This window comes from Varanus komodoensis, unplaced genomic scaffold, assembly GCF_004798865.1.
Source record: "Varanus komodoensis strain SLA01 unplaced genomic scaffold, ASM479886v1 scaffold1, whole genome shotgun sequence".
Classification (NCBI taxonomy): Eukaryota; Metazoa; Chordata; class Lepidosauria; order Squamata; family Varanidae; genus Varanus; species Varanus komodoensis.
In genome coordinates this window covers 41,123,623-41,137,198 of record NW_025335268.1, presented here as the reverse complement: position 1 = coordinate 41,137,198, position 13,576 = coordinate 41,123,623, and the positions used below count along the sequence as shown (strand labels likewise).

The 13,576-nt window shown below is 43.8% G+C and overlaps 1 protein-coding gene across 1 annotated transcript in view; it reads right to left on the bottom strand.

The window, feature by feature from the left end:
* Window positions 1-10,247, bottom strand: part of EPM2A (EPM2A glucan phosphatase, laforin) — a 55,050-nt gene extending 44,803 nt beyond the window's left edge. The window contains exon 1 of the mRNA XM_044423262.1: window positions 9,967-10,247. Within this exon, the coding sequence (XP_044279197.1) occupies window positions 9,967-10,231 (265 nt within the window). The 5' untranslated portion in view covers window positions 10,232-10,247. The remainder of the gene's footprint in view (window positions 1-9,966) is intronic.
* Between the last annotated feature and the right edge of the window lie 3,329 nt (window positions 10,248-13,576).

Genomic DNA, 13,576 nt, shown 5'->3' with positions numbered 1-13,576 from the left:
ACAACAACAAGAAGAAAACAGTAGTAGTAGTGAGAGACTCCCTGCTGTGTGGGATGGAAACCCATGTACATCACAAAGACCCAAAGGCATTACCAGGTATGCTGTCTCCCTGGAGGAAAAATTAGAGAAATGACTGAAGGAATACCAATGTTCATAAAGCCTACTGACATGTATCCTTTCCTTTTCACCCATGTGGAAACAAATGATACCCTAAAGTGGAACTTGGAAAAAAAATTCCCCATTAAATTTCAGGTAGTGGGGGCAAAATTCAGGAGTGGAAAGTAGAATGCATTGCTGGTTGCTGGAACTATTCCTGCCAGACTCCCTAGCAAAATGCTTATGATAACAAAATCTTTGTTGTTTAAATGATCAGTCAATCAATATCAAATTATAATTTTCTTTCCTGTTCATTATTTTGTAGACAAGACTGAAATGGGAAACAGGAATGATTTTTAATTTGTCTTTTACCATCGACAACATAAACACTGGGCAGATTCACCACTAAAAGTCAGTTATGCTCTCACAGTGTAGCCTCCTAGAAGAAATAATGATGTTTGGTTCTCAGGTAGAATAGTGACATCTAGTGGAAAAAATAAGTAAAGTTTCTGATTTACTGACTGTTTTATGTTGAGAGGAAAGGGGAAAGTGAAGAAGAGCAAGAAAGACAGAATGGCCGAAATGATCATTATCTTTCCCTAGAAATTCATAATCCTCAGTAAAATGTACTTCCAGTGTCACATGTTGAAGGATATGATCTGTATAGCTAATGTCCAAATGATGTGTCTTGCTCAGAGTATAGTAAGGTTGCTTACCTATAACTGAGGTTCTTCAAGTGGTCATCTGTGCATTTACACATATGGGCCCTGTGCCTGCAGAAGGGCCTGTTGGAAAGATTTTCCTAGCTAAGATTGTTTTGGTGGGAGCAACGGCCCTCCTTTCCCCTGGAATATAAAGGCAGGGCTCCTGCCATTTTCCCAGTTTAAGAAGACTGGTGTTTTGGCCTCAGAGCTTGTCACCATTCCTCCACACCAAACTGCTCCAGATGCACCCAGTGGCCCTGGCACCGGCTGCATCACCAGTTCCACCAGCTCCATCAATAGCACCATCCTCGGATTGATACTCTGTCTGGAGCATACTAGACACTCATTTTTGGAGGGTGAAATGAGATTCACCCCCAACAACTCTGCAATACTCTTCCCATCTGATGCAGGAACCAAAACGACAGAAGAACTGCTCTCTGGATCAGCATATAACATGCTCACCAGCCTCCTCCAGGGCCTTGAGCTGAGGATCCAGTCCAATGCCCATGCCTAGCAGGGAGTGAAAAAGCCACTGGATGCCACCAACAGCTCCATATGAGCAACGCTTTTGGAAAGCAAGGGCAAGAAATATTCCTTACCAGTACTGGAACCCTCCTTTGTTCCTGCAAGAAAATCCATGGCCCACTACATCATCCGGTCCAGTGCCACCACGCTCTAGACCATCAGCTTCCACTACCCAACAGCTGCCAACATGCACAGTTCCACCACCACGTGCACCCTTCTCACCATTCAGTCATTCCTTATTATTGGTCCCAGCAGACTATGCATCTGACTCTGACCAACCACCATATGAGGAACCGATATCCATATCACCCAAGGAAGTGATAACAACAGAAGGTCCAGGATCCCCCTCAGAAGATTTGGGCAGATTCTTTGAGCAAGTTCTCCAGATGGTGATGTCCCTCAGGTTGGAGACTCAGCAACTGGCCAAACAACCAATTGACCTGATATATGATGTCATCTAGACAGAGGACTCTCTCCTGCCATTCCATTTGGTGCAACCATTCTTAATGCTATGAAGGGCTCATGGAAGGTACCAGCTCAATGATGGTCTATGTAAAAATGCCTAGAGTCTATACAGAGTCCAAGAGGGATCATTCCTTTTCTTCTGCATCACCCTCGACCCAGCTCAGTGATTGTGGATCCAGCCGAGGGACGTTCTCAGAAAGAACACTGGGTACCTGCAGACAGAGAAGTACAACAACTGGACCCGATGGCCAGAAGAATATATGCGACAATAAAGCTCAGGCTTTGCATTTCAAATTTTGAAGCTACCAGGTGTTCCTGTGGGAAAAGATAGGTGCTCTAGCACATCTCCCAGAACGGCAACAAGAACTTGCCTGCTCTCCCGTAGGAAACATGGATTCACATCAAAAAGAAGCCTTTCAATGATGAGGCCCTCTTCAATGTCCAAACCAATGGGAAGTTGTACAATGCTCAAAAGGCAAGGGCTACTGCACAGAAGATGGGCTCCACTGCTCTGGTGCTCAGAACACATGTCCATGGGAACCATCCTATTACCTGGCCAAGTGCCAATCATACTATTTGGCTTGCCCAAGACAACCACCAACCCAGCAATATTAGGACACTCCTTGCATCCAGCAGTCCTCTAAAAACACTAAGAAATGGCATCGCTGATAAGTGATCCCAAACCAGTCTCTTACCAACAGGATCAATTTGGTTTGAAGACCACTTAATAAAATAACTTGGGAGGATATAACATCAGACAGATAAGTACTCTCCATCATCAAATTCAGGTATCACATTGAATTCGTAACCCTTCCACCACTGGGAACAGTATGGACCACCTCCCCATCAGCTATCCTAGAATAGTGCAGACTATTTCCTATCGGCAGCCACCTTGCTACTTTTCAAGCAAAGGGAGTGATTCAATCTGTCCCACCATCCAAATGGAAGGAATTTTACTCCCAGTATTTTACCATCCTGAAAAAGGATGGCAGTTTCTGTCCCATCTTAGACCTTAGAACTTCGACATTCTGTGTAAGAAGTTTCACATGATTTCTCTAAATACTACCCATGTTAAGAAAAGGGAATTAGTTTGCCTTGATAGACCTAGAGGACACATATTTTCACATTTCTATACACCACGTTATAGACACTTTCTTCAGTTCCATATTAGGACCACAAGTTATGAAATCTGCATGTTCCCCCTTGGTCTGGTTATCACCCCAAGAGCGTTCACAAAATGTATGGTGGTAGTCTGTGCACATTTTCGAGTTTGAGGGATTAAGATATACTCTTACTTGGATGATTGGCTATTGACTGCCTCATTCAAATCAGATCTAAGAGACTCAATTCACATTACTTATTCTCTACTACAGGAGTTAGGTCTATGTATTAATAATGAAAAATCCATACTTTCTCCCTGTAAGTCTATCCTTTACATTACTGTAAGACTGGATTCAGTGGCTTCCTGGACATACCTCCTATGGGACAGAGCAATGACTTTGTGTGGACTGGCCATGCCAGTCCAAGTTCATTTTTCCAAATGAAAACCAGGTCTACAGCGCTACAAATACAGCAACCGGTACTGTTTGGGTTGTACAGCATGTTCACCTTCAAATACAACCACTCCAGCTATGGTCTTTATGAGTATACTGACCCAACAGAGACTCCAAACATAAGCACTCCGTGCTCCCACACTCAATATGGTCAAGTCTCACCTGGTGGACCATGTAACAAAACTCTCTGGATGGGGTCCCCTTTACCCCCAGTGCACTGGACCTGACCTGACTGGAATGACAGACACTTCCCCATGGGGATAGGGAGCTCATTGTGCTCACAAAAGAAATTCAGACTATGGGACAGTTGAGAGTGTACCAGGCATATCGAGTTCCTGGAGCTCCTCTCAGTGCAGAAAGCACTATTTTTCCAACAACTGATCAACATCCACCATTTCAGATAACATTGGAGAATACTATATATTATCAAAATAAACAGGGCAGATCTAACTCCATTCCGTTAACCCAACTGACTCTACAGATATGGGATTGGTGCTTAGAACACAATATAGTCCTTGTAGCAGTCCATCTGATGGGGATCTACAACAGTTTGGCCAACAGCTCAAACAAGACCCAAAACACGAATGGGAGTTGCATCCGCAGACAGTGAACCAGCTCTTTACAACATGGGGGATCCCATCTGTGGATCTATTTGTGACATCAACCAATGTGGTGTGCAACCAATTCTGCTCCCGGGCCTGGACAAGCATAAGGTCCCTCGGAGATGCATTCCCAACACAATGGAATGGCACCTCATTTTACATGTTTCCACCATTCCCATTAATAACAAAAGTAGTGGCCAGATCTGGAGAGACCATACAGACTGTATCCTAGTGACACCATGATCGCTCCAGCAACCATGGTTCACAAACTTCCTTCTCTTGTCCAACCAGAACTACAGAAAGCTGCTATTGAGGACATGCATAATATCTCAGGACAGAGGCCAAGTCTTCCACCCTGACATTGAGAGATTATGAGTAACAGCATGGAGGATCATTGGGTAGGTTCAAGAGTTGCTGTACAGTCTGAAATACAGCAAATCCTTGATGGTGCACTCAAACCAAACACTAGGTGGTCTTACAAAACAAAATAGAGGAAATTAGAGCACTTCTCGAAACAACATATCCTTCATCCATCAGGTTCTCACCTTCCTACATGACCTCCATGTCAAAGGCTTAAAACCATCTTCTACTAGGATATACTTAGCAGCAATATCCTCCTTCCATGGGACCTCTGAAGGACACTTTGGCATGCAGAGCTCATGAACTATGTGCTCTACAAATCAACCCTCTGTATCTTTCACAAAGATAAAGCCGTGTTCTGACTGGATCACTCCTTCCTTCAAAAGGCAACTTCTGCCTTCCACTTGAATCAGGGCATAACTCTACCAACTTTCTTTATGGCGCCATCCAGACTGACATAAACAGCACTACACACCACTGGATGCTCACAGAGCCTCAGCTTTCTACTGCTTGTGCACAGAACTAATCCGCAAAACAAAAAAGACTATTTGCTTCATATGTGGAAAAGTCAAAAGGAAATCCAGTAACACCAGAAAGGCTAGCCCACTGGATAGTGGAGACCATGAAGCTAGCCTACCAAATAGCCAGACTGGAACTCCCACAACAATCCAAAGCCCACTCAACCAGAGCAGTGGCAACATCAACAGCACTACATGCTGGCATTCTGGTGGAGGACTTATGCAAAGCAGCAACATGGTCCAACCATTGACATTTATCCAGCACTACCAACTCCATGTTCAAGTGAGACAGGACTGTTTCGGAAAGGATATTTTGCCAGCAGCCCTTTGATGACAACATCACCCTGCCTTCATTCCAAGGTAAGTTCGCTAATCGCCCAAATGTGTGATGTACAGAAACCACGAACAAGAAAGTAAGGTTGCTTACCTGTAACCAATGTTCTTCAAGTGGTCATCTGTGCATTCAGACAACCCATCCACCAGCCCCTCATTGGTGTTGAATACAGAACAAAATGCTTACCTTAACATCCATACTCTAGTTCCAAGGCCCGGCTGACAGTCTCACAAGGACAGGAGAAAATGGCGGGAGTCCCACCTTTATATAGCATTGGGGAAGAGAGCAAGGCTCCCGCCAAAACACCTAGCTAGGGAATCTATCTATCTTTCTATCTATCTATCTATCTATCTATCTATCTATCTGACAACAGACCCTGCACAGAGCCCATATGTGTAATGCACAGAAACCACAAAGAAGAATTAAAGTTTATTCTGATTCTAGCAAATACCTACTGCTGCCATGTTCTATCATTATAATATCAGATATATTCATAAAAACCACTCACTATGATTGATCTTGATCATTTCGCATGCCTCCTTGGCAAGCTGTTTGATCTCAAACATTCTACACTCAAATTGAATGCTCTCAGCACTGGATGTTGAGTTAAGCAGCAGCTTTTTGACATCATGTACTATGCCTTGGAGCTGGAATGCTGAAGGCCCTTCAACTCACAGCCAGCAAAGAAATATACCAGCTGCCTCTCTGAGGATACAACTGAGCCCTGGAGTGGGGCAGGGAAGAGGTGTACTGGGGACCAGGGAAGACGCTAGAGTTGTCACTTTCTACTGATTCCTATCACACCCCAGTCGCCTTCTCTCCCCTTCTGCTAAATCTGGGCAATAAAAACTGGCTCTCTAGGATAAATACACAGAGCAGACATTGCTGTTGCCCTGCCACACTCCATGTACCGGATGCACATAAGCCTTTTGAGTTTGGAGGCTTTATGAGCATCAAGGGCAGGAGCACTGGATTGAGACCTTAACTACTTTCCCTGTCAGTTTCCCATACAGTCATGAACTCCTTGCAACACCTATAACAGCGTGCCTAAATTGTTACCACTTTACACATGCACTGTATATACTTCATTCTGTTGGCAAAGCACCAACTATGTTGTCAGTCGCGAAGTCGTGTCCGACCCCTCGTGACCCCATGGACAACATTCCTCCAGGCCTTCCTGTCCTCCACCATCCCCCAGAATCCACGCAAGCTCACACCAAGTGCTGGCACCAACTATACACAGTGCAACATTCAAGTACATACCCTGCTGGTCTTAATTACAAAATAAAATGGTTTTTATTTACATTAGTCTGTACAATATTAGAATAATGTGTTTTCAGGCTTTCTCTTGTGTGCCACAAATCATTTGTACTTCCTTAGCTGCAGCAACCAAGGAACATTTTGGTCTGGAAGCTACACTGTGTAAACTGTTCCCCCAACCTAAAGTCCCAGATTGTGCTTTACACCATGTCATGCGTTATGTATGGGACATTCAGCAAGACATGAAAGGTCCTTTCCCATCAACCACTTTTGGTTCAATTGTGGAAGCAGTAGACTGTTTCTCATACTTTCAGAAATGCACCAGCTTCTGGTCTCCAGATTTGCACAGGCCAGATATATGCCCATCAAAAGTCCCATCTCTACTATCATATATTTTTACTCCAGTGATGAAGTGGGAAAGGAGAGGAAAGGTTAACATTGCTCTAAATCCTTCATCTGCTTTCTGTGTGGTTAAGATTTGTTGAAAAGTCAGCATTATGGGCAATGATTTACAACAATAGCCTGCAGGAGATGCTTTAATGCCTCTAATTTTAAAAAAAAAATTAGTTCCCCACTTCATTGTTATCTATTTTAAATTGTTTTTATTCTTTTACTATCATAAGGTATGTATAAAAGGCAGTTCCTAAACTAAATAAATATTACTGCTTGCCTCCCCCTCCTCAAGTACCTTGTCTGTTGTCAGAGAAATGACTAAAGGAGTGTCACAATCCTCCCATCTCTCAAAGAAAGCTAACACAATTAATAGCAAAGGACTAGCTGCTCTCATTAATCTTCAAGGATCAATGAATCACTTCATTCTAGCATTCCATAAGAATGCTTTCAGAGAGGTTCTCATTGTGCAATAACTACCTCATTCGTTGAATTTTACACAGTCTAGATGTGATTGTCTTCTATTTGTAGGCCTCCTGTGCTCTCCTACTCTTTTTAAGAAATGAAGGTTTAAGTAAGAAAGGAATTGTTAATGTCAGGAGCTCTCCATCCAGAAACACCCAACATCTGCATACAAATGCTAGTTTTTCAAAGGGCTGTAGGCAGTACTGTGGAACTATCATCTGTAGAAACACAGTCCTGTTTAGAAACTGTGGTAAACTGCATAGACAGTACAGTTTCTGTACTATCTATTGGGTAGTACAGAAGTTAAATTTAAAAAATAGAAGAGCCCTGCTGGATCACACTAAAAGTTTGTGTAGTCCAGCTTTCTGTCCCATAACAGCCAACCAAATGTCTATAGGAAACTCACAAACAGAACACAAGTGCAAAGCATTCTTCAGTTCCCTAACCACCAATATTTAGAGGTATACTAACTCTGATATTGGATATAATATATAGCCATAATGACTAGCCACTATGACATCTATGAATTTGTCTAATCCACCGTTAGTGCCATCTAGATTGTTTGTCATCACTACACCTCGTGATAGCAAATTCTTCACTGTATGAAGTATTTTTAATAGATACTAAATCTTCTTCTACACACCTCTATGCTGCACCCATAGGGTGCAATCCTATGCATGCTTAGGCAGGAAAAAAGGCCTATAGCTCTCAACATGCCCCAGCAAGCCTTTTTTCTGCCTAAACTTGCATAGGACTGTGCCTTACTCATTTTTTTCTAAGCAAAACACCCCCAAATACTATAACCTTTGCTTCAGCCCTTTAATCATATTGTTTTACCTTTAATTATGCCTTTTCTAGTCCACTGCACATTCTATCATTTCATGTTTTCTGGTTAAATGGGTCTGTATTTTTCTGTAAACTGTTTCAAACAGTGTCTTGGAAAAGCCAAAACATACTTCGCCATGCATACAAACCTATTAGCCATGAATACATTTTGGTGTGTTCGCAGACTCCAGCTACAACCACTGTAGATTGTACAGTGCTTTGCTAAAACTAACTTAAATACCTGGAAGGATAAGCACTTACATTATGTGCACATAGCTACATAAGAAAGGAAGTTGAAACAGCATGATGCCTTCCATCAGCCTGGCTAGAACCGATAGTTATCTGGCTAACCCTTATCCTATCCAGATTTATTTCACCCAGCAGCCATTCCCCCTGACATCATCAAAGGGAGAGGTAAGACAGTACAGATCCCTACATTAGCTTGGCTAGAAGAAATGGCCATTTAGCTCCTTCACTTCTCATATTCATGACAAGGCCAGGAAGCCCAAACTGCTTGCTTCCCCGTGCCCCTGCTTTTTTCCATCTCTTTTCCTTTTGGTGACCTATCTATTAGACCTCAAGTCTTTAACTTTGAATGCACTAGCAAAAAGACAGTATGTAAGTCATGGGTCCTCAAACTACAGCCTGTGGGACAGATCTGGCCCGCCATGCCCATTTATCCAGCCCGTGCCACCGCCTGCTGCCCATGCGTGCGCTTGCCGGCGACTTGCCCCACGGGCGGGGAGGCGGTGGTTTGCTCACTCGGAGATGGTTTTGGACTCGCTGGAAGAACTCCGAGTGACTGAGCGAGCAAGCTGCCACTGCACACGCCCGACACCGCCTCACCGGCCCGCGCCCCAGGTACCCCTGCCTCACCGGCCCGCGCCAATCGCTGCCACCTTTCAACTGGCCCCCTATTGAAAAAGTTTGAGGACCGCTGATGTAAGTAGTAAAAAAAAAAGGAACCAATGTAGCCTCTTCCTTTCCTTTGGCTTCCACTGTCACTTTTGCTTTTCTTTCATTTTGCCATTCATTTTCATTCTGTTGATCCCTAATCACCATTCTCCACACATTGATAAAGTTATTTTTTTTAAATTTCAGCTAATTAAAAAATGAAATGTACCAATAGATGCTGGCTGGGTTCAGTCAATATGGAAGGTTGAGTGTTGATTGTTGGAAGGTTGAGTGTTGATTGGTGAACTATGGATTGTTGAAGAGAACAAACAATGGGTTATTAACCACAAATAACTCAATAACAAATCAGGGTTCTCTTCACGGGTTGTTTGTAGTTAACAAACCATGATTTGCTAGCAAGGCTGGGTTCAGGCGTTAAGATAATCCATGTTTCAACACTCATCCATGGTTCAACAACAATCTATTCTCAGTCCTTGAAGTAGCACAGCCTGCTAACCAAAGCATCCACCATTTATTACTTCTGTGCCAAACAATAGGAAATACTGCAAAAGTAAACAGAAAATACAAGATCTACTAGAGTGCAATGCTGCATTTTTGCCATTATTTTCTATTGCTATTCTGGAAACGACCGTCAGAACTTGGTCGAACATGCAGTTCAGTGACCTTAGTGGGCTTTTGGGAAACAACCCAAATACATCCAGCTCTGTCCTTTTAGGACTCGACGTGTAGTCCTGAAAATCTCCCTCGCAGAACACTGTATTTTTATTATATAATAATGACTTTGCCTTCCAGAGGTAGCCGCTCTCCTCAGAGGCAATGGCTACGCGTCGCCCAAGAGACCAGCAAGCGTAGTCACGCCCCCCCCCCGCGCTTTCAACGCACGCGTGCACACGTGCGCAAGAGGAAGCGGGAGCGCGCGGCGCGGGAGGCGCGCCGGAGCGGAGCCGCCGTTACCTTCCCAGACGGTGCTTCCATTCTCGTGGCGCCGGAGGAATTTGTACCAGAACGTGCCCGCGGCCTCTTCTTCGGGCAGCGCCACCTCCGCGAGCCACAGCACCGGCTCCTGAGCGGGCAAGGGAGCCAGTGGCCGCGCAGGTTTCATGGCCAGCGCCTGCTTGGGCTCCCAGTGACCCAGCTCTGGCCGGGAGCCTGAGACACACAGCGCCGCGCCGCCTTCGGTCAACCGAGCGGGCACGATCACCCCAAAACGAAACAGCATGGCGGAAATTCGGTTCTCCGGGAGTTCGGGACCGAAGGAGAAGAGCGGAGCGTGGGGCGGGAATCCCGCTGTTGGCCGCTAGGGGGTGAGGGAGAGAGAAATGGGAGCCTCCGTCGCCGGCGAGAGCCCGTGACGCCACACCCGCGCCGCCCTGCCCAGCCTAGCCCAGCCAAGCTCTGTCTCCCGAATAGGGAACAGACGGCGGGCACGAAGCGGCGAAGCGCTCGAGAAGGGCGGGCCGGCGCAGGGGAGCGAGAGGAGGGGGCGCGTGTTCTTCAGCACTGCGCGCCAGTTCCGCGTGGCGGAGCATTTGAGCTTTCAGAGCCGCCTCGGGTCGGCGCAACCGAGCCGTCACTTCATTTGTCGTCCTATATTTTTAAAGCTCCTATGGGCAGTTACTAACACCTTGAAAGAGCCCTCGCTAAGGCCTCTTCTGGACTGCCCAGGCCACTGCGCGGGCGGACCCGGAAGGCTCCCTTTTCCTCCAGAAGACAAATCCTGAGCGCTGCCCACAAAAATGAGGACCCGAGCCGTGGTTCTCTGCTTCTGGCTCACGCTTCCTTGGGCGAAGGAAATGCCTGGCTCCATCAATACAAAAGCGTTGTGCCACCATTTCTTCTTTTCATACTTAGCGGGATTTCCGCAGTAGGAACCTGGGCGGAAGAAGTCGGGTAGGATTCCGCGCTGAAAACGAGGCTGTCTGGACCCCCATAGAATTCCGTGAATGAGGCAAGGCCATGGGTGACAAAACGTCTGGACGCACCAGGATGGTGAGAACACAACCTGATTCTCTTCTTGGGCTTCGTGTTCTTTGCAGTACCATCCAGAGAAACTGAATAAAAGGCAAAGGGGCATACTTTTCTTATAGAAAGCTATGGGGTAGCCACAGGTGGAATATTGCATACAATTCTGGTCACAGCATCAGAAAGGTATTGTAGAATTGGAGAAAAGGGCAACTTAATACAGGAGCTGAAGTAATTGCTTTATGAGGAACGGTCACAATGTCTAAGGCCATTTAGCTAGAAAAAGGGGCAAGTGAGGGTAAAAGTATGCAACATAGCAATATACAAAATTATTCATGGTGTGGAGAAAGCAAATAGGGGGACATTATTTTTTTTTATAAATCCAACAGGATCATGGTGTGAAGTTGGTGGGAAATTTATTTATTTGGGATATTGTCCATCACTCTGGGTCTCTGGGCGGCTCACAACAGGTAGAAGAAAGCATTTCTGCACAAAGTGCATAGTTAAACTGGAATTCACTTCCAGAAGATGTAGTGATGACCATCAATTTAGAGGGCTTTAAAGGGGGATTAGACAAATTCATGGAGATGGTGCTGCAGATACTGTCTACATTAAGGTACATCTCAGGATGGTTTGGACTCCTAAGTCAGCATTTCTGACCATTAGCCCTTCAGGCAAGGCTTCTGGGAACTGAAGCTCCAAATGAATGAAGATCTTTCCTATGTCCATTCTTGATGTACACCAAAAGTGGGGCAGACTTCAGGCTTGTCTGATCTACCATTTGTTTTATTATAACACATAAGTTGTAGTCCAAAATATTTGGAGGGCCAGAACTTGCTTGCTCCTTTTCTAAACAGATAGTGGTGGTGATACTGTGCTTCTGTCATAAGTGTTTTAATCCATATGTTGAAGACTAGGAGCTTCCACTATGCTGTGATAATTACTGTTACATTTGTTAATTAATATTACTTATGTATTTGCTGTTTTATAACATACTTGTAACCCACCTGAGAGCCATTCTGGCTAAGGAAGTAAGATGGATATTCAATAAATAAACAAGACAAACCAACCAATGCCTAGTACAAGATACATTCATTAAAGCTTCCAAGCACATTCTGCATTTCTGATTACCTGATGGCTTCTTCAATTCAGCAACCTAATTTAGTTGGGGAAATTATTTTGTTACATTTACCACTAAGTACCTGGGAAACATAAACCTTTGTCAATCTTCTGCAAAATTGCCTAAATATTTGCGTGCAGTTCTGATTTCTCTTCTGCCAAACTCTGCTCTACAGAGTTGACCAGAGGACTGATTTAGTTCTGATTACAAACATCTGTTCTAAATCTTCTACAATGGGAGAATACAAACTGATGAACCAGGGAAATGAAGCAGGTGAATCTACTAGCTATCACCATGCTGGCTTAGAGTCCTATAAACTACCGAGAAGTCGAATTCTTTGCAGTTCAATGTGACTTACTCCCAGGTGAGTCTGTATAGATAGCAGTGTTAGCCTTCCAAAATTTTAAACTGTGGCCACATGCAATTTAAATAGTCATAGAGCATATTCTTGGGATGAGGAAAACTGAAATTCAATTCTTGATACCTCCAGTTAAAAAACTTCACATAGGTTTCTGTATTCTCAGGATTTTTTCTCTCATGTTTGGTTTTGTTGAAAGATGGTAATGGAAAATATTTATCCAAAACTTTAAAGAGTTGTTCCCTGTGAAAGTAAACAATAGAAGGACAAATACACTAGATCTGTAATTTTATCTAAGACAAAAGATTCTGCAACAGCAGCGGATTGGACCTGATGGCCTTCATGGCCCCTTCCAACTCCATTATTCTGTGGTTCCAATGACTTTAGGACTGTAATGGTATCTTTCACCAGCTGTCCTATTCTTCATAATCTGAAGTTAATAAGAACTCAAGCCAGTTTAGAATGACCCAGATTAACTTCAGGAACAATTCAATCTCTAGGATTTGTATTGGCTATTAATTTGGAACGTATTAATAACTAACATGTGTAGTAACAATAGAGATACTTGTGCATGTCAAATACCATGTGTCTCCAGTTAAAAGAGAGAGAAATGGTTTCCTATAGACAAAGGTATCAGAAAAGGATGTATTTTGTTTTCCTGCCTGTTCAGTCTATGCACAGAACATATAATAAAGAAGGCTGGATTAGAATCAGAGGAAGAAGTGAAAATTGGAAGAAGGTATATCAATCAGATATGAAGATCATAGTATATCACCAGCAGAAAGCAGCAGTGACTTGAAACAATTCCTGATGTAAGTCAAAGAAGAAAGGGCTAAAGCAGGACTACAGCTGAATATTTTAAAAAAATCAGGACTACAAAAGAATCACAATTTTAATATTGATAATGAAGAAATTAAAATTATGAGATATTACATACCTTGGATTAATCATCAATTCAAAGGGAGAATATTCTAATCACTTGGAATGGGAGTGAAAGCTAGACAGTGAAGCAAGCTGAAAGGAAGAAGACTGATTCATTCAAGACTTGATGGAGTAGGAGCGCTTAGTAAATTTCCTGGTCCAACAGAAAGATGAATAAGTAGGTCCTGGAACAAATCAAACCA